The sequence below is a fragment of the Bos taurus genome, chromosome 26, assembly GCF_002263795.3.
Source record: "Bos taurus isolate L1 Dominette 01449 registration number 42190680 breed Hereford chromosome 26, ARS-UCD2.0, whole genome shotgun sequence".
NCBI lineage: Eukaryota > Metazoa > Chordata > Mammalia > Artiodactyla > Bovidae > Bos > Bos taurus.
The window spans coordinates 31,436,457-31,458,801 of NC_037353.1; the positions used below are offsets into that span (position 1 = coordinate 31,436,457).

General features: G+C 36.0%; 1 protein-coding gene and 1 non-coding gene across 3 annotated transcripts in view; both read left to right on the forward strand.

Annotated features, from left to right (window-relative positions):
• PDCD4 (programmed cell death 4) overlaps positions 1 to 22,345 on the forward strand; it is a 26,640-nt gene continuing 4,295 nt past the window's right edge. The window contains 10 exon segments of one of the 2 annotated variants that reach the window (NM_001083647.1): positions 1 to 98; positions 4,453 to 4,559; positions 11,231 to 11,533; positions 13,076 to 13,170; positions 14,229 to 14,342; positions 15,923 to 16,144; positions 17,714 to 17,811; positions 18,770 to 18,884; positions 21,429 to 21,536; positions 21,759 to 21,869. In NM_001083647.1, the coding sequence (NP_001077116.1) occupies positions 4,517 to 4,559; positions 11,231 to 11,533; positions 13,076 to 13,170; positions 14,229 to 14,342; positions 15,923 to 16,144; positions 17,714 to 17,811; positions 18,770 to 18,884; positions 21,429 to 21,536; positions 21,759 to 21,869 (1,209 nt within the window). In that variant the 5' untranslated portion in view covers positions 1 to 98; positions 4,453 to 4,516. 2 annotated transcript variants of the gene reach the window in all.
• On the forward strand, positions 15,510 to 15,590 carry MIR6524 (microRNA mir-6524). The gene has a single exon (NR_107777.1). It is a non-coding gene; the product is annotated as a microRNA mir-6524 (primary transcript).

The following is a 22,345-nucleotide window of genomic DNA, read 5'->3' on the forward strand; positions in this document are numbered from 1 at the left end:
CGCTCGGAGGCAGCGGCAGACGCTGAGGTGCGGGGTCGGGGCCGGCTGACCAGAGACCTGGGCGAGCAACAGCGGCGGCGACGGCGGCGGCCTGAGGGGTCAGTAGCGGCGGCCCGGCTCGCGCGGTCGGGAGGACTGCGCCCTCTCCCACAGCCCCTATCTTCAGAGGCAGCCGCTCGTTGAGGGGGGAGGGGGCCGGGGGGTTGTGGAGGCGGCGGCCGAGTCTGGGTCAGGCTGGCGGGGCCGGCGTCCGCCGCCTCCTTGGAGTTCGGCAGGCCCAGCCGCGTCCGCCCCAACGCCCTGGGCTGCGGAGAACCGGCCCCGGTGCCCTCCTTCTGCCCCCGGCCGGGAGCGTGGCGCCGCGGGCCCGCCCCCTCTTGGACCCCCTCCAGGCTTAGCGGGGCGCGCGAGGCTCTCGCCGTCGAGGGGCTCCTCGCCCCCCAGAAGGCCGACTTTTCATTTTCCTCTGGGGGTGGGCGTCGGGAGGCGGGTTTCTGGCCCGACTGAAATCCTGTGAGGAAGGTTTGCGCCCTCCCCGCCCTCCTGGTCTCCTTGGTGGCCGGCTCTGAAGATGCGGCCGGGCGTTCCCAGACCCGGCCCACCGGAGCCCGGGCCCGGCCGCCCGCCCGCGTCCAGCACCACGCGGGGGTCGGCCTGGCCTGGGGTCTGCAGGAGCCCGGGCCTGCGCGGCGGGGAAGCGGGCCGGGCCGCAGCGGGAGGGGCTGCTGGGAGGCGGCCACGTGCCTGCCGCCCCGGCCCTGCGAGAACTTCGCGGCGCCTCAGGTTGGGTATAGGGTCGCTTGTTTAGTTTAAATGAAATCTCCCGGAGAAAACAAAGGCAGGGAGGGAGCCCCCTTTCTGTGTAACGTGTGCTCTGTCTGCTGCGTTTGTCTATTTGATGCTGCGGTGTATGCGGGGAGGCTTTTTTGGTTTGTTTGCTTTGCAAGAGCTTTAGAACTGCCTTCGGAAGTCAAAATCGCCGGTCTCCCCTGGCCCTAGTGAGAACTGACTGCGTAGCCAGCAGTTGTGAGATACTGACAGAGGAGTAAAATGACTAAAAATGCACCTTTCTCGGGGTAGGGGGGAATGTCACCGCCTGTTTTTCCCTGCATTTTCACTGTTAAATTAGACTTTTGGCATTCTTGCTAACGTAAGGCTTTTTAGGAACTCACCACTCACTTTTTAAAGGATCACTACAGATATGTTGTAAATTTACTTATTGGTATTTATGCCTTTGAGCTTTCCTGGCGGCTCAGTGGTGAAGAATCCGCCTGCCAGTGCAGGAGATGCTGGTTCGATTCCTGGCTCCGGAAGATCCCTTGGAGAAGGAAATGGCAATCCACTCCAGTATTCTTGCCTGGGAAATCCTGTGGACAGAGGAGCCTGGAAGTCTACAGTTCATGGGGTTGCAAGAGTTGGACACAACTTAGCTACTAAACTGCCACCACCATTTGTGCTCTTAACTTCCCTTTTTTATAGGTTTATTAAACTCCTTAATATCTTAGCAGGCGTCTTTGAATTTTATTTTGATTGGTTTTTCTGTTGTAATAATGAGAAAGGAAAAGTAGTTGCTAAAAGTGTAAAAATAAATGACATTTTGCTATTTTCCCTCATTTTTGCATCATTGTGGTTGAGTGCTTTTAGCTGATTTTAAGTGGCTAGTTAGCAGTGACTGTAGCCCTGGAGTGAATACAAGTTCTTTTCTAGTTAACATATGGCCTAAACTTCAAAAAACAGTCAAAGTGGTTTATGAGGTATATTTCAGGAAATAGGTTTTTTTAGGGGAGGTAGGATGGGAAAGTGAGGGTCTTTTGGGGAATGTCTTGGAAATTGATGCTTCTGCCTGTATGTTTCTGTGAAACACAATGGATAAATGAAAACTGTTTAATTTCAGCCTTTAATTTTGTCTGACTTACAGCTTTATTGAAAATTTTCTAGTTTTGTGTGAAGAATGTGGAGTTTAGATTTTTTTTTTTTGCTTTACATTTTTCTTAAGTTTGTGGCAAAAATCTTATGGATTGTTAAGTAACTGGAAGCTCATTACTTTGAAGACAGTAAAAACATGGGACTTATCTTTATCCTTCTGTAAATTCTAAAACATCTGTGTTGTTATCAAGTGTCCCTGAGTTCTTGAATGTGTTAATCATTGCCAGAAGACCCAGACAGGGCTTTTTGTTGTTGTTATAGTTATTTAATAAAAACAAACTTGATAAACTATAGTCATTACCTGATAATGTTCTTTGTCCAACTGAGTGTTTTTGTGTAATAATTTAGATATTATTTTTAGTGTTAGAAAAGCAGTATTTAAAATTTTGATATGACAGCAGAAGTCTGTGTTCTAATAAGCTTCTCTCTGGTAACTCTAAAGAAGAATTTTCCTGTGGGTTATTAAAATCTTGTATTGAGCTTGTGCACACGGAACTGGATTTAGAAGGTCAGGGTTCTAATCCTGGTTCTTCCAATGAGCACTTTCTCTGATTCCGTTTAGTTATGTGAACAGTGGAGTTCCTACCTCAAGATTGTTCTGAGTTGTACATGAAATAACACATGTAAAATTGTTTTTGAATTATATGGGGCTTTTTAAACATCAGTTATACTTTATTAGCTAAGTTCTGTGGAAAGTGTCCTCTTGAAGATTATGCTTGTATCAAGATTGAAGAAGATTTTTAAAATGTAACTCGTTAAAAAATCTCACACGCGTATCATGTGACATTTTCTCTTTCCAAAACATGTGATTCATCTAAAAAATGAAATAGGTTTGGGATTTTCAGCTATGGAGGACACTAATGTTTAGGTTTACGAACTCTTATTGTTCATTTATCTTTACGTATTTCTAAGGTTCATTTTTTCCCCCTTAAATCTGAAGTTGGTAGGAGTTATGATACTGAAAGATATTTATGTACAATCCATATTTTTGTTTCTTCTGAATAGAGAGTGATTTCACCATTTTCTTAACTTCTGAAACAATATGGTAGCATCTGGGTAGCCTAAGGATTATGCCACATTAAGAAACTTAAAATTTTAGCATAAGGTATGTGTTCATTTTTGTTTCACAAAATAATACCTTTTTCTGAAGGAAAGGGCTGTACAACTTACAAGATGTTAAAATGGTGTATGTTAAGAAATGTAAAAGTCAGTTTTTCCTTTGAGTGGCAGGAGGCATATAATTTTTCTAAAATGACAACAGGTTATGTTACATGAAAACTAAATGCTTTTTTGTAATTTGTTTATTAGTCATTCTTTTTAATTTGTGCATTTTATATCTTTTAAAAAGTCACTAGACTTCCCTAGTGACCCAGATGGTAAAGAGTCTGCCTGCAATGCGGGAGACCTGGTTTGATCCGTGGGTCAGGAAGCTCCCCTGGAGAAGGAAACGGCAACCCACTCTGGTATCCTTGCCTGGAAAATCCCATGGACAGAGGAGCCTGGTGGGCCCCAATCTATGGGGTCGTAAAGAGTTGGACACAACTGAGTGACTAACACACATATCTTTAAAAAAGGGCACACTGCTGGTGAAATCATTATAAATGACCTGAATGACATATCTAACTTACGCTACTTCTAAACAGATACTTAAGTACTGTAAATCACTATTTAAAAAATATTTCCAGAGAGATTATAAAATTGTATTTGGTTGCACCTTCTGGTGATAATTTTCATGAGAATGTATTTTGATAGTCTTTTTTCAAACAGTGGATTTTTATTGCTAAGTTAATTGTCTAAATAAAAGGTAACTGATTTCATCAACTAGGGCCTTCCAGCATTAGTAATATTCAAACCATTTTGAAATCAAGATCTAAAATATTGAGGTGCTAATGTCATTGTACTTACTCTTTTCTTAAATAGGTAAGATTTTTAAAATGAATGAGTTTTTCAGATTATAAAAATAATGCTCTCATAGAAAATACTAATTTAAAAAATTTCTTTGTAGCAGTAATTATAGGTGCTTCGGTGATGAAATGGCAGATTTATCTGCTTTCAGATATGTTTTAGTGTGAAAAATAAGATAATCCTGTCTTTTTTTTTTTTAACCAAAACTGTGTTATTTGCATTTTAAAGTATTAGTTCTTACAGTTAATTGGCAACAAACTATTCAATATCTAGATGTAGCAGATTAATTATGAGGCCTGGTATTTTTAAAAAATTTGGAATGTGTATCTACTTTAACTTGAAATAAGCATGTTTAGCAAATATATCTTTTAATTCCAAGTTACAGGGGTGCTTTGCCACATCAGAAATATGGACTTTTTTTTTAATCTTTTTGGACACAGGTAAACTTATCAAGAAGATTGAAACCAAATGTTAATTAGGGGAAGTAAAGTGAACTCTTAAAAAAAAAAGGAATTATGTGGTGATTTTTTTTTTAAACGGTCTGAGTAAGTAAATTAAATGGACCTTAATTATGTGAGTTTGGAAGACGTTGAAGTTTTTCTTTTTTTTTTCTTTTTAAAGAAATACATCCCAAAGGAAGAGTTCCATTTGATAATTTAATCAGTGCAAGTGAAATTAAGGAACAATGGATGTAGAAAATGAGCAGATACTGAATGTAAACCCTACAGGTAAGTAATTATCTTGAATCTTGACTACTGTGAGCAAGTTTTAGGCCATTCCAAATTTTATGAAAACATCTTTACTTTAAAAACCATCTTAACTCATGCTATAAGAAATCAGGTCATATTATTTTAAAAATCAGGTTGGTGATTCTTACTTTTATGAAATTCATTGTATGTATTTTTCTGTGTGTCCTTTCACATTTCATACATTTATTCTTCAGTATTTATAATAAACTCTATGGTGTGGATGGGAGCAGAATAGTGAACCTGATCATTACTATTTTCATATGTGCTAGTTAGTGGTTTCTATACTATAAACTATTCTTGGTATCATTGCTATCTTTCCTAACTAATAATTTATTATAAATTAACTGTATTTTCCTCAATTTCCCATGATGCTTCAGTAGTACATTATTGTAAAAATGATTTTGTAGAATAGATATCCAAAATAACTTTAGATCACTTAAAATGTGTATATACCTTTCAGGATAATCTTTGTAGAGAGCTGATTAGGATTATGAAATATTCTCAGTAGCAAGAACTTTTCATGTTGGTACGTTTTAGGTAATTCTTTGCTTTATGATTAATACTGAAAAAATCTCCATGGAATTGAATGTTTAGCATATTTCATTTTTTAATATTATAGCTTCGTTTTTCAATGATTTTGATTCACTGTTCTGTCCAGTTATATAGTGATCTGAATTCACACTTTGAAGTTGAAGCTTCTTTCTTATTTTAAGTGTGCTAGAAAATTATTGTTGAAAAAAATTACTACAATAATTAATGATTATTTTGGTGCTGCTATATATAATGTCTCTATGAATACTTGTTTTTTAGCATTATAAATGGGTCTTATGTCCCTGCTTCATTGAGGCGGGAATAGTAATGATAAAATTTAAGAATATATTTCACAGATGGATAATTGTTTCTTCTCTGTATTGTCTAGTATGATAGCCAATAGCTACATATGACTACTCAGCTCTTAAACTGGGACATGTCTGAATTCAGATGTATTGTAGGTGTAAAACTTTTTCTATTGGTTACATGTTGAAATGATAAAATGGATCTATTACATTAAATAAAATATATTAAAATAAATTTCAGTTGTTCCTTTTTAGTTTTTAATAGGAATATTAGGAAACTTAAAATTACATCTTTGACTTGCATTATTTATTAGATAGCACAGCTCTTTTATACTGTTTTCTAATTGTAACAAGTTCTATTTCTGACTTTGTTCTTGATGTCTCTGCTCAGTACTTCTTAAATACTTCACTACTTGGATGTGCCTTAGACAGGCTTTTGCATTCAATTTAACCTGTAACAGTCCATGTTAGACTAGTGTATTAATTCCAGCTTCTACTTTTACCAGCTATGTTACTTTGGGGAAGTAGGTTATGTGCTTTGACCTTCAGTTTATTCATATGTAAAGCTGGAATTGTAAATAACCCACTTTAAAGGTTTGTTACTGGGATTAAGTGAGATACTGTGCATGTGTGTCATGCCCATAGCATGTATTATGCATATCACAAATGAAAATGTGCTTATATTGTTAAATATAATAACATAATTCAGTGGACTAGTAATTGAAAGTGTGATTGTCTGGTACTGTGGTGTAATGTATGTTGGGTTGGTTATTGAGATGTTAGAGAATTCAGAAAGAAGAATTTAGTACACAGTAGAAAATGACTTTGAAGTCACCACATTCTGTACTCAAGGTTTTTTTTATCTTTTAAACTTCGGTTTTCTTAAAGTCAGATCAATAGTGGTTCAGTTCAGTCGTTCAGTCGTGTCTGACTCTTTTGTGACCCCATTTCTAAAACCAGCTTGAACATCTGAAAGTTCACGGTTCACATATTGCTGAAGCCTGGCTGGGAGAATTTTGAGCATTACTTTACTAGCATGTGAGATGAGTACAATTGTGTGGTAGTTGGAGCATTCTTTGGCATTGCCTTTTTTTGCGATTGGAATGAAAACTGACCTTTTCCAGTCCTGTGGCCACTGCTGAGTTTTCCAAATTTGCTGGCGTATTGAGTGCAGCACTTTTACAGCATCATCTTTTAGGATTTGAAATAGCTCAACTGGAATTCCATCACCTCCACTAGCTTTGTTTGTAGTGATACTTCCTAAGGCCCACTTGACTTCACATTCCAGGATGTCTGGCTCTAGGTAAGTGATCACACCATCGTGATTATCTGGGTCGTGAAGATCTTTTTTGTACAGTTCTTCTGTGTATTCTTGCCACCTCTTCTTAATATCCTCTGCTTCTGTTAGGTCCCTACCATTTCTGCCCTTTATTGAGCCCATCTTTGCATAAAATGTTCCCTTGGTATCTCTGATTTTCTTGATGAGATCTCTAGTCTTTCCCATTCTGTTGTTTTCCTCTATTTCTTTTCATTGATTGCTGAGGAAGGCTTTCTTATCTCTCCTTGCTATTCTTTGGAACTCTGCATTCAAATGGGTATATCTTTCCTTTTCTCCTTTGCTTTTTGCTTCTCTTCTTTTCATAGCTATTTGTAAGGCCTCTTCAGACAGCCATTTTGCTTTTTTGCATTTCTTTTTCTTGGTTATAGAACCCCAAAACTTAGGTAGTGAAGTGAAATCTCTCAGTCGTGTCTGACTCTTTGCGGCCCCGTGGACTGTAGCCTACCAGGCTCCTCCCTCCATGGGATTCTCCAGGCAAGAGTACTGGAGTGGGTTACCATTTCCTTCTCCAGGGGATCTTCCCGACCCAGGGATCGAACCCTGGTCTCCCACATTGGAGGCAGACGCTTTAACCTCTGAGCCACCAGGGAATAGGTAAGTATATAGCAAAATATAAAAGAGCAATTGATGTAAAAATGGGTTAAAATTATAATACCTAATATATAAATATACCTAGATATATCTACTGCTCAAGATACATAAATGTATATTTGAAAGGATATTAAAATAGTTGAAGAAACTCAAGTGTAGGAAATATGATTAAATTGAATACTTTAGTACTCTGAGGGACATTTTAATGCATTGTTATACTTCTAAGAGAGGCCTTTATCTTCTGGTTGAGTTTGGTGGCTCACCTTGATTGTTGAATAATGAAAGCAATATGTTAGAGATAGGTGTTTAATGTTTGCTTCGGTCATCCATTCTTATGTGAAACACCATCTAGCTTGTCTAATCTATGATCTTTCCTTCTTCCTCTTATTCTTTTTTCTTCTTTGTATTCCCTCATTCCCTGTTTCTTTAGCTGTCACCACTTTGTTGCATTCTAGCTTGATATTTTCTATAGTTAACAGTCATCTAAGATTCAATGTGAGTTTGAATCTTATCCGCAGTCCTTCTTAAGTTTGTAACTTTTCTATGAAACATCTTTCTGGAAAATGAGGATAAACAGTTTCATTGTAGAACTTTGTTTGAATTATAGACCATGTAGGTAAAGTACTTGTGACCTGCTATGTAGTAGGTACAATACTGATGGTAATGATAGAAGAAGTATACAACTACTATGGCTACTGCTACTTTTACCACTAACAGTCTTAGTAGTTTAGGTCTGGTGGTTATGATGATGTCCCAAAGTGACCCTCCTAGCACTGGCTTCCTTTCCTAGTCTAAACTTTTGAAATACTGTTTATTTTTTTAATTCTCTTTGAAAGCCCTTTATTTTGTCTTTAAAAGGGTTAACCTTTTTATTTATCTCGGAGTTATTACCCTTGCCCTTTTCAGTTAGTTCGTGACTGAATACAGCAACATTTTCTTAGCTGGTCTCTTGACACTTTCTATTTTTTATAAGATATTCAGTATTCCTCTGCAAACAAATTATGCCATATCTACCTATGATATCAAATCTGAGCTCTGACCATTTGAATGTGGGAGTGGTCAGCAGCTATTCCAGTGATTGGGACAGGATCAAAAAGGACCTAACATTACAAGGTAATGAGTTTACACTTTATTTCGACCCAATAGGAATACCTTCAAAGGATTATCAGTGGAAGAAGATCAGTCTCCATGCAGTTTGGAGAATGGTTTGAGGATTCAGGGCAGGAGACTATTTATGAGACTGCTCAAGTCGTTTGGTGCTTCTTAATGTTTTTGTTTTGTGATTACTACAGGATTTGTGCCTGTTATACTTTTTTTCAAGAATTGTAAAGATTTTAACACACCTATGGTTCTTTATAGGATGATTTAAAAAATCCTTAGTTTCTACCTTAAACATTTGAAAGACCGTGCATATAGATTTGACACATCTTAGTTACACTTCGGAATTTCTTAAGACATTTAAGCAAGCTTCAGGAGTTGGTGATGGACAGGGAGGCCTGGCGTGCTGCAGTCCATGGGGTCGCAAAGAGTTGGATGCAACTGAAGACATTTGAAGGGCTTTCCAGGTGGCACTAGTGGTAAAGAACCTGCCTGTCAATATAGGAGACAATGCAGGAAGACATAAGAGACACAGGTTCAATCCTTGGCTTGAGAAGATCTCCTGTGGTAACCCACTCCAGTATTCTTGCCTGGAGAATCCCATGGACAGAGGAGTCTTGGCAGGCTACAGTCCCTAGGGTCACAAAGAGTTGGACATGACTGAGGCAACCTAGCAAGACCTTTGAAAAGGGATTCAGCTCTGAGTTGAGTTAGCCATAATGAGCAAAACTCAGGCCCAGGGGTAACTAATTCACTAGCTTTCTGAGCCTTGAAAAGTTTTCAGAGTAAAGCCAGTTGTTTCCATGTCATTTGATCCCCATTGACATTAGAGTAGATAGCATGAAGGATACTCTGCTAGGTGCTGCAGTTACAAAAATATACAGTATAGACATGGTTCCTCTTTTGAGCCTTATGACTTATTTGGAAAAGCACGACTGGTATATAAAAATAAAGTGATTTCGTGAGGTGGTAAATGTGCAGTATGTGAGTGTTACTGTGCCTAAAATTGTTAGAAAAGTTTTCATGGAGGAAGTAAGACCTAAAGTATGTCCTAAAGGACTTTGGTAACTGGAAAAAGCAGAGAGGATGACATTTTAAACAGAAGACCATTGGGAACTGTGGATGCATTGCTGTCTTTCAGAGAATAATGTGCAAATTTTATATAGGCTAGAAGATATTCAGAGAGTGGTAAGTAAATGTGAGTCAGATTTGGAGAAATGAATTAGAATTTTGAGATAATGGCTTTGAAAGCAGTGATGAATCAGCAGTTTGGCTCAGTAATCACAAATGATCACTTATTTGCCAAATGCCTTTCAACCTCTTTGGATTAGTAGCATTTTCTAAGTGTCCATAATTAATCATGAGATGTTTGGCAATTTATTTAAATACTCTTATCTTTAGTTTCCTTGTCTGTATAAATGATGCAATAAATAGCTCTCTAACTTATGGGTAAGTGACAAAATGCCCAGCCTAGAGCTTGGTAAATAATAGGCATTCTGTAAAAGTTTATCTCCCTTCCCTCAAGAGCCTTAGTCTTTTGTTTCTATCTCTAGCTGCTTGACTGTCTTAACTCATACAAGTTTCAAAGGTTTTATGTTTGTGTTTATATTAACACAGGTTTTATGATATAAACACATGAGATAACACACTTTCTGTAAACATTGTTCATTAACATTCAATGCCTTAGTTTACTTTCCATGATACTGTGAAGAAAATCCTGGTTCAGTTCAGTTCAGCTCAGTCAGTCAGTTGTGTCCAACTCTTTGCAGCCCCATGGACTGTAGCACGCCAGGCTTCCCTTTCCATCAACAACTCCCGGAGTTTAGTCTAACTCATGTCCATCAAGTCGGTGGTGCCATCTAACCATCTCGTCCTCTGTTGTCCCCTTCTCCTGCCTTCAGTCTTTCCCAGCATCAGGGTCTTTTCCAGTGAGTAGGCTCTTCTCATCAGGTGGCTAGAGTATTGGAGCTTCAGCTTCAGCATCTAGTCCTTCCAATGAATATTCAGGACCGATTTCCTTTAGGATTGACTGGTTTGACCTGCTTGCAGTCCAAGGGCTCTCAAGAGTCTTCTCCAGTACCATAGTTCAAAAGCATCAATTCTTCGGCACTCAGCTTTCTTTATGGTCAGACTCTCACATCCATACATGACCACTGGAAAAGGCATATCTTTGACTAGAAGACCTTTGTCAGCAGTGTCTCTGCTTTTTAATACACTGTCTTGGTTTGTCAAGAAGCTTTTCTTCGAAGGAGCAAGCATCTTTTATGGCTGTAGTCAGTGTCCACAGTGATTTTGGAGCCCAAGAAAATAAAGTCTGTCACTGTTTCCATTGTTTCCCCATGTATTTGCCATGAAGTGATGAGACTGGATGCCATGAAATTATTTTTTTGAATGTTGAGTTTTAAGCCAGCTCTTTAGTTCCTCTTGATTTTTGCCATAAGGGTGGCATCATCTGCATATCTGAGGTTATTGATAATTTTTCCCTGCAGTCTTGATTCTAGCTTGTGCCTGGCATTTTGCATGATGTTAAATAAGCAGGGTGACAATATACACTCTTGATGTACTCCTCCAGTTTTGAGCCAGTCCATTTTACGTGTCTGGTTCTAACTGTTGGTTAGTTGTCATTTATTAGATTGAGCCTATGAAATTGGCAATATGTGACTGCTACATATAAAAATGATAATTTCATATGATTCAACCTAATCTAACATGACTATAGCTGGTATAGCAATAGACAGTTAAAATGCTTACTTAGATTTCCTTTTTTCCTTCATTTTGTTTTTAAGACCCAGATAATTTAAGTGACTCTCTCTTTTCTGGTGATGAAGAAAATGCTGGGACTGAGGAAATAAAGAATGAGATAAATGGAAATTGGATTTCGGCGTCTTCCATTAATGAAGCTAGGATTAATGCCAGGGCAAAAAGGCGGCTGCGGAAAAACTCATCCCGGGACTCCGGCAGAGGTGATTCCGTCAGTGATAATGGAAGTGAAGGCCTTAGATGTGGAGTATCTGCACCAACCAGTCCAAAGGGAAGGTTGCTGGATAGGCGATCCAGATCTGGGAAAGGACGGGGATTACCAAAGAAAGGTTGGTATATATCTTACACAAAGAAATAAAAGGAAGAGATGCTTTCTGATTCTTGTACTGCAATTTCTTGTTCTAAGAATGAGAGGAATTTAAACAATGATAATATAAGGCTTTATGGTTTGTATGTATTTTTACATAGTAATAATCCAAGAATTACCCCACTCTTTAAATTGAGCCTTTTTGCTTGTTTGTTTAGGTTTAGCTCTCTTAAGCAGAACTTGGTCTCATATTTCCAGCAAAATATACACCAGTGCTTTTCACAGTTATGACTTGTGCACGTATTCTCTAATTCTGCTTGAAAGAAGTAGGGTCAGAAATTCATCATACCTATTATCTAATGAATCTAATTAATTATGTCTTGTTAAGAATACATGATAAATACAATTTGACTGGTAATATCAGGGTCAGAATTTTAATAATTTTGTAGATCTGGTTCTAAGTTCTTTTTAGTTCTATTTATTTTGGGTACTGATGTATCTCCAGGGCCTGGAGTAGTGACTCGCGAGGTAGGTACTTACATAATTGTTGAATTGAGGGGTCTTGTTAGCCTCTGTGGTAGAATTTTGATGCAGTTTGGAGATTTCACTTGCATCTAAATGGTGGAAGCATCAAATTATGGCCTAGGATTCTCGTAAAGTTTTTGTGCCTTGTCAAAAATTGTTGTTGAATGACTCTGCAACCATTGCCTGGATCAGAATGAAACCTAACTACCAGATTTGGTTTTGCTCTGGTGGTAAGAATTATACTCAATGTGTAAATAACGCCCCCCTTCCCCATGGGTGATAAAGTTCTTTTAAAATATTGCAATATATTGAGCCTTATAAAAACATTTCAATACATTTATTTAGTAAAGCAACTTGGAAAGTTGGAATTGTTCAACTTCTGCTGATCTATTTGTTGGTAGAAAAATAGAAATGATTAGTTTGGTTAATGCTTAAATAGAAATCAGTTATTTGTAATATATTTCTGACTGTAAAGTATTTGTTTCTGGTGGGTTTAGAGGGTTGCAGTCGGACACGACTGAGCACACACACGTGAATATCTAAAGAGAATTTGACTTTAAAACAGTTATGGTGGTCACCATACTTTGTTGAATAATTTCTCTGTTGTTGAGTTTTCTATGTCATCCCTTAACTGAATCAGCGTATTTCTTTTTGTTGTTCCCAAGAAATGTCAGAATTTAGAGCCCAGTTGTTATCAGCTGCCTTGAGGTTACCGCTACAGCTGTTTTTGTTTGTTTGTTTGTTTTTTACTTTTATTTTAAAGCATCTGCCTTTTTAACTTTGTGAGCTGTTTCAACTTGGTTTTTTGGAACTAGGTTATAAATATATCTAATCATTACTGAAAAAGCAATAATCTGAATAAAAAGTTTACCGTATAATTCTCAACTGGCAAAAAAAAACCCTGGCATAAAAATTAAAATACAGTTTTTTAACTGCTCCTTAATTAACACCTGAACGTCTAGAACTATTTCAGATTTCAATTAAAATTTATGAACTGTGGACATTATGCTGTTTCCTTTCTCAATTCTAAACTTTTCAGGTGGTGCTGGAGGCAAAGGTGTCTGGGGCACACCTGGACAGGTGTATGATGTGGAGGAGGTAGATGTGAGAGACCCCAACTATGACGATGACCAGGTATAAGGCTGATACTTCTTGTGATACGTATTTAAAAGACTTACAGACTTTTTTGACCTCATGTTTGTAACATACTCATATATTGGTCAAATCATGTATTCTATATTTGTACTATTCATATACATATAATTTTATTTATATGTGTGATTATCTGCATGATTATATAATATGTATATGAGTGTGTATATATGTGTGTACACATTACACCCATTCGTATATATATCTAAATCGTATGTATATTCAGTACTTTCGGACTATTAGGTTAATTTTGGATTAGAAAACCAAGTTAACTGAGTAATGTATGTGTAATTTTCACTTGGTTTTTTAATTTAATATTTGGATATGGAAATATTTCTAAGAGAACATGAAAAAAATTTTTTTTTTTTTTTTTTGAAAAAAATGTTTTAAAACCAGTAGGATTCAAGTACTATAAAATGTTTGCTAAATATTCTAATTTTAATGTATAAACTTGAAGGTATTTGTTGTTAGATGAAGCCAGTCACATGTTGCAGGCAAACACTTCAGGACTGTTTTTTGCAGAGGACAGGGTTAGAAGATTATTGGACTTCTTATTTGTTTTGAAATTTCAGTTGAATAGTGCTTTTTCTTAGAGATTTTCTGGACTCATGAAGGCTTTTATTTTGTGGTACTAATCATAAAGTCTTTGGTTCCTGCTGTTTTTTTTTTAAATGACACTTTAATGAAAATACTGGATATAATAGAAAGCCATCATAAAGTTTTTTGGTCACTGAAGTATTATTGGTTTTTTGGGAGAGAGAAAAAATAAACAAGCTATGGGGGATCAGGAGCAAGTCATATATTTGCTGTGGTTAGTGGTTCTGATCTATATTTTGATTTATTATATTCAGATTTTATAAAAGAACAGTGACATAGATTTCTGTTTTTATATTATGTAAGTGATCAAAGCATGTAGCATGTTTTTTTCTTGTTCCAAATAGGTATTACTAAGCAGTTGGAGTACAAAACTATGAAACAATTTCAATTTATCTGAATATTGTGTTCTTTAATTTATAACACTCTGCCTCTTCCCTTGCCAGGAGAACTGTGTTTATGAAACTGTAGTTTTGCCTTTGGATGAAATGGCATTTGAAAAGACTCTGACACCGATTATACAGGAATATTTTGAGCATGGAGATACTAATGAAGTTGCGGTAGGTTTAAAGTTGCAAGTGTAACTTGTTTAATATGGGAGAACACACACTGTTAAAGCAAAACATCATATCCAGGAGGATTTTGGATCACTGGAAAAGACTAAGCATTTTTTAATTTGTAAATGAAGTTTTAACTAAGAAATGGAATAAAATTTTATTTACCATTCTTAACCTGTTTGCAATCTGATGAGGACTATGTGCCATTTCCTTCTCTGAAAAACAGCACAACACAATATTTTAATAATTGTTGTAATTATAACATTTCCATAATTGATAGTATTTAAAATATAATTTTAACAATTTCAAGGCATTTATGGACCTAAAACCTCAGGGATCTCAGTTAAAAATACTTCAGTTCCACTTTCTTTGATATTCATTTCAATACTTAGGACTAGAATAAAATTTATCCTTGTACTTTGTCCAAAAATGAACACAAATGTAAACAAAGATTTAGAAAAGAATGCATACAAAAATCAAGAGAACAAATGTGTTTTTGAAGCATAATTTGCATGAGGACATTTGCCCTATTTTGAATTGTTCATAGAGTAAATCTAGAAGGGTAAAATAAAATTGTTGCTCTCGTTTAGTAGTTTAGTATTATTGACAAAGTAATAAAATTGTATCTGTAGAAGACTTATGATTTAGATTCTTTTAATTCAGACTGGGCTTTCTTGGTTTGTCTCATAATATGAGGTTTGATAGCTTTGCATTTTTGTAGTATTTGAATATAAAACAAATATTTGATCAGTGGATACCATGTGGAGTTATTTATAATGGTAATTCCTGCCCTTTTGAAGCTCAGTCAAGTGAAGGAAATGATACATGCACAGATTATTAGAATGTTATAGAGGAAAAGTTTACCAAAGTCCCATGAGGGTAGGGACTTGAAATCTTGTTACCTACGTAGCATGGGACCAGCAGTATACTCAGTTTATTAACTGAGTAGTACTGTGAGGTGAGTGTTATGGAAGCATAAGATGGAGGGTGATAGATTATCTGGAACCATCTGAGGATAGTTAGGCATTTGCCAGGCTAAGATGGTCGAAGCAGGTTTTCCGGGAAGGAGTAGTCCTGGAAGGAGTTTTCCAGGAAGGAGTGTCATGTTTAAAGTCAATGAATTGTTCAGGTGCAGCCCAGGAAGATGAAATGGAGTGGGGAGAGACTATTAACAAGGACACCAGTTAGGCCACTCAGAGTAACTATCAGTAACTAACTGGTTACTCTGAGTAACCTAACTGGTATCCTTGTTATTAGTCATCACTGTATGTAACTGAGTTACAACGTAGCTTCTTTGGTCATACTGCCTATATTCTGCTTCATACTTGGTCACTCCTCTGGGAATCTTCAGCAAATACTTCCATTTTTCTGTGCTTGGGATAGGGTGAATATGATAATACCTCCTCAAAAGAGTTGGTTTTTTGAATTAAGTAATAAAAACTTATTCCCCCAAATATGACTGCTTCTCTGATTATTTCGAAACAAGGAGAGAGGATACATGGATAAAGTTTTGATTTTTTTTCCAAAATAAAATTAAACTATAGGCAGTGACATACTTCTTTTTCTTTTTTTTTTTGGAGTAGGAAATGCTAAGAGATTTAAATCTTGGAGAAATGAAAAGTGGAGTACCAGTGTTGGCAGTGTCCTTGGCATTGGAGGGAAAAGCCAGTCACAGAGAAATGACGTCTAAGCTTCTTTCCGATCTTTGTGGGACAGTAATGAGCACAAATGATGTAGAAAAATCATTTGATAAATTGTTGAAAGACCTACCTGAATTAGCACTGGATACTCCTAGAGCACCACAGGTTTGTAAAATTCTTCTTTGTGTTCATTCTTCTTTTTGTTCATTCTCCGTCTGCTTTGCTTGGATTTATAGAACTAATACCTGCTCCTAGGAAGTTTTATTAGACGAAAGAGGGAAAAACTGGCCCATATTCCCTATCACACAACAATAGTGCTCTAATATTTTAATGTATTTTTCCTTAGCTCTTTCCATTCCCCCAGTGTAGTTCTCATCACTGTAATTTTATATCCTACTTTCTCCACCATGGTCTCTAGTTTTTTGGTCATTATTTTTTTTTTTTTGCTGTCTCTATATTCTTTATTACATGTACTTGAGCTGTTTCATGACCTAGGATCTTTTAAAAATGTAGATTGTTGTAATTGAGGATTGAGTTTGCTTCACTAATGTTATGAAAATAATCATAAATAAGATTGTTCCCTTTTATAGCTTTGTAGGGAGATAATTAGAAAATTCATGACTTATGTATGCTTTTGTTTAGATTCTGTCCTCAAAGCCTTTTACTTTTATTAGATTTAATACATGCTGACACTATAATATGACTTTCTGGTTTGAAATTGAAAACGTGTGAAATCGTTGCTATTTACCTGACCAAAGTTTTAAAGCAAGGTAGGAGCACTTTACTTAAACATTAATTTAGGAATAGAGTATAGGTAGGTTAACTTAAATGCTGTTTCTGTTTTCTTTCCTGTGACAGACAGTAAGTAGTCTGTGCTAGTATTGAACTGTGATTCAAACATGAACTTTTTTTTTATACCAGTACCAATACTTAAAAAAAGAAACTGTACACAATAGTCATTATAGAAATTTTGGAAAATAAGGAAAAGCCAAAAGAAAGAAAGGCGAGCAAAAATAGCCACTGTTAACTGTTAGCATTTTGGTATTAAATCTTCCATTCTACTTTTTGTGGATATATGTCAATGTATAATTTTTATATATCCTTACCTTTTTGGTTTTAATAAAAAGTGGAATCATGGTGTATATGCTACTTTGTAAACTTGATTTTTCTTATACTCATAAAAATGCGGTAAATATATTTGTCCATATAGTGTACCCATCTTACATATATACCGTTTAACCCAAAATTACTTTTAGACACTCAGTTGTTTCCAGTGTTATAAGAAATAATGCTGTGAACATGCTTTCATGTAAATATTTCTACACACTTTTACCCCCTCAGATAAACTCTCTTATTCAAACAGGTTTTTGAGAGACCATAGTCCAAGTTTTTTTTCCCCCCAGAAGAGTGGTTTCTCTTGACTGTTAAGTCACTGACTTGGCAAATATTTTTGATCATGTATGCTATGCTTCAGGCAGTGTGCAAGGTCGGGGATTCAGTCGTGAGGAAAACAGATGTTTTATGCCTCACAGCACTTAAATTGAAGGTTAAGATGTGGGGAGTGTATGCCAAGCATAACTAGTAGGTGCTAAATGATGTTTTCTGAATATTCCAGCATGTCTTAGGTATTGACTGTGTAGTTCAACCAGTCTTCATCATTTATGTATTTAGAAATTGTGTCCTATAAAGGTTTTAGATTTTTTATATGGCTCTTTTTTTCCCCCCTTATTATAGTTGGTGGGCCAGTTTATTGCTAGAGCTGTTGGAGATGGAATATTATGTAATACCTATATTGACAGTTACAAAGGAACTGTAGATTGTGTACAGGCTAGGTAAGTAAATTAATTTTTCTACTTAGAACTTTCAAAATAGGGGAAAGTTCTGCAGGATTCTGTTGAAATGACACTGGAATTAATCAGACATTGTGGATATCTATTTGTCATTTATGTGTAATTAAAATTGAGAGTTTCTTGATACAATAGAACAGAAAGAAGATAGTATTATAATGCAGAAGTTCTGCATTATATATTTCTGCATCTATATTATATGCAGAGTTTTAGCTAAACTATTACCTACCTTTATGTCAAGCTACTTTTCTTTCTGCCTCAGTTTCTATATTTATAAAAGGAAAGGATGGGACTTAGAATGTTCTTTAAGGTCCCTTCAGGTTTTAATATTCTGTAATTATTTAATCTTCTAATAAGATGGACAACATTAACAAAAGAGCCATATTTTCAATTTTATATTTATTTGCTATGGAAATCTTAGGAAATATTGTTTCTTACTTTTGTTCTTTAGCATAACTATAAGCTAAATGTGTTATTTGGGAATTATGCTCTGTAATTTTTCATAACTTCCTAGAACTTAGATTTGGACTTAGCCATGTCTTAGGTTTTCATAGGTATAGATACTAATTTTCTGGAACTATTTCAGGTCATAGTGTAATGGTTGCCTTGGTGGGAAAGTATGAATATATACAGAAATTCATTTTAGGTGAAATGTTCCTTCTCAGTGTAGATCAATTATTTTGTAATAACATTAGAGTTCTGTTGACTGGGAAATGGAAATAAGTGTGTGAGAGAATATTAATATGAAAAACAACCTTTTTCCTCCAGCTTTTTATTTTGAAAAATAGTTTGAGAGACTTCTTAACTTTAGGTTGCTTTTATGTTATAATGCAAAAGCTTTTAGTGTATATAGCCCTACCTCTTCCCCGGACTTTATCCATAATTTAGTCAATCTCAACAGTGTTCATATGTCAAAATTAACTGTTTTTGTTTGTTTTTGTAGAGCTGCTCTGGACAAGGCTACTGTGCTTTTGAGTATGTCTAAAGGTGGAAAGCGCAAAGACAGTGTTTGGGGCTCTGGAGGTGGGCAGCAGTCTGTTAATCACCTTGTTAAAGAGGTAACTATGGGGTATTGTCTTTAATTTATATGTATTCTTTAGGAAAATAAACATGCCCTCTAGCTTTTATGGACAAAAATTAAGTTCAGTCCTGCAAGTGAAAAATTGAATAATCCTTATATATATGGCTTTGTGCCCTTTTGCTATAAATTATACCACGACCATATAATCAATTAAATTTTTACTGTTTCCCTGACTTAAAAATAAGATTGTGTTAAGTTAAAGTGGCTTTCATGAAGAAAGCTATGTGGGAACCTTAGCGGAATACCTAGTCTTTTTCTTGGTATTTAAAAACTTTCAAACTGTTGAAGTAAGAGTTTCTATTTTGTAGTTATTTACTAAATGTCCATTTTTATAACCAGTTTGAAACTGGATGGTCTCAGATTTTGTTATGCATTATGAACACTAGAGTAGATCAGAGTGGTAGAATTTTTGTAAGGAAGTTCACTACTGTGAGAGTTGGACCATAAAGAAAGCTGAGCGTTGAAGAATTGATGCTTTTGAACTGTGGTGTTGGAGAACACTCTTGAGAGTCCCTTGGACTGCAAGGAGTTCAAACCAGTCCATCCTAAAGGAAATCAGTCCTGAATATTCATTGGAAGTACTGATGCTGAAGCTCCAATACTTGATGTGAAGTCACCTGATGTGAAGAGCTGACTCACTGAAAAAGACCCTGATGCTGAGAAAGACTGAAGGCAGGAACAGAAAGGAACGAGAGAGGACAAGATGGTTGGATGGCATCACCAACTCAATGGACATGAGTTTGAGCAAGCTCTGGGAGATGGTGAAGGACAGGGAAGCTTGGCGTGCTGCAGTCCATGGAGTTGCAAAGCGTCAAGACATGACTGAGCGACTGAACAGCAACAAATACATACTTTAAAAGAAAAAGTAATTGATTTTTGCATTAATACCAGATTACTCTCTATGGATTTTTTTCCTGGCAGCAAAATGATATTCTATATTAAACCAAAAATGTTTTACTCTTCTTCTTTGAGGATTTTAAAGAAAATTAGAAGATTTATATAGTACATGTGATTTTTATTTTTTAGTGTAGTCTTTTCATGTGAAAGAAGTAAAACTTTCTATATTCCCAGATGACATCATCTGTATACAGAAAATCCAAGTGAATCCTCAAGAAAACAAAAACACCAAACTGTTATAAAAGAATTCACTGTGGTTGCAGGATATAAGATCTGCATACAGAATTTAATTGTAGATCATCTGTATGCTAGCAATGAGTGAATGATTTGAAATGAAATTAAACAATTACATTGATAATAGCATAAAAATTAAATATAAAGGAATAAATTTAACAAAAGAAGTGCAAGTCTTCTGCACTAAAAATGATAAAACACTGTTGAAAGAACTAAGGTTTAAATAAGTAGAAAAATATCCCATGTTTATGGACTGAAAGACAATATTGCTCGGATGATAATGCTTGTCAAAGTTAATATTTTGAGAAACTGCCAAACTATTTAATGGTACGTGAATTATCTCAACAAAAATTAGTCAACATAAAAGCTGAAATAAAACTACCAATATATGAGTTTGAGGTTGACAGTATTTGGATATTCATTTATTTTATATGGAAGGATGAGTTGGACAGAGAGCACTTTTAGAAATATATACGTGTATTTATCATTCTCAAAAATGCATGGAACCAAATGAGAAACATTTAAATACTTTATATAACAAAGTTAAAAGTTCCATGCTTTAAATATTTATTTTCCTAGAGCATAATAGGAATTATTCATCAATCTGTATTCTGTTGATCAGATTTTATTTTTTATGGAAATATGTTGTAGAATTTGGAAGTAGAAGATATGTAAATAAGATTATTTTATTCAGTCAGCTAACATTCATTTGAGTGTCTGCTAAGTGCAGATGATTTTAACAGGCAGTGATAGGGGAGAACATTCCTAGTTGAAGTTCTTGTGCTGAAAAACTATCCTCTTTGTTTTTTTCTGGAGCCATAGATATTCTTGTGTGACTTTAAACAGAGTCAGGACTTGACCTCCTTAGCTGTAACTGGAAGCAGAATTGCTAACAAACGTTTTAAATGGGCCTCAAAACTTCAGTTTTAGAGGAAAGAGAACAGTATTTAGAGAATCTTTGCTCTGTCTAGTAAAGCCCTATTATCTCTCATTTTTTGGCTCCCACTGCAGTATTCCGGTTATCCTGGTGGAAATAAGTTTGTGCCACTTTAAAAAGTCATTTTGAGACTTCAGTTAGTGCCCTCTAGTGGTATTTAAAGTGACTTCTTTTTTCACAGGGAGCGTTGAAGCATGACCACAGCTCAGGCCATACACACGTCTACTCGTCAGTCTCAGTGATTATCAAAGCACACCAGAACACTGCATTATTCCCTTTATGATTTGCTTTTCAGTTGTGAAAAAATTCTGTTATGTCAAGACTACTAGACAACTGTTTGTGACCTACTTATACTTATTTACTATGTAATATATTGAGATGAGGGTAAATCTTCAGGCAAAGCAGAAGTTTTCAAAAATCCAGAACTAACATCTCAATTCTTAAATCTGATAGATTGATATGCTGCTGAAAGAGTATTTACTCTCTGGAGACATGTCTGAAGCTGAACATTGCCTTAAGGAACTGGAAGTACCTCATTTTCACCACGAGCTTGTATATGAAGTAAGATTACTTTGGCATTCCAAAGAGAATTATTGTGTTCCTTTTTGCACCACAGAGACTTAATGCTTCTTTAATAATACACATTTTTAAAAAATTACAATATTAAGGGAGAGTTCTATAATTTTTAATGGTTACATATTAGAGAAAAGAGATCTGATAGATTTTAGGAGCAGTTTCTTATATGAAAATGAGCAATAATTCAATCATTTATTCAATTTTTAGGCCATTGTAATGGTTTTAGAGTCAACTGGAGAAAGTACATTTAAGATGATTTTGGATTTATTAAAATCTCTTTGGAAATCTTCCACCATTACTCTAGACCAAATGAAAAGAGTAAGTATAACATTTTGAACCATGTTTAGGCTGATATCTTAAATTTTGTATGCTTGAATACAGACTGAGGTGTCAATGAAACTTTCTTTCTGGTTTATTTAGTAATGTTATGCCTTTTTCTATATTTTTTAATGGTACTGTTTAGTTTTGAACCTCTTACAGCCATTTCCTGGGAAGTTGTAAATACGTCAGCTTTTTTTTAATCTAAATTTTAAAAATGTGTGTGTGTATGTTCTTCCTCAAGAGTTCTAAGATATGATAATTTGGTTATATCTAAGAGTCAGACACGATTGAGCGACTTCACTTTCACTTTTCACTTTCATGCATTGGAGAAGGAAATGGTAACCCACTCCAGTGTTCTTGCCTGGAGAATCCCAGGGAAGGGGGAGCCTGGTGGGCTGCCATCTATGGGGTCGCACAAGAGTTGGACACCACTGAAGCGACTTAGCAGCAGCAGCAGAGAGAAACAAACTTGT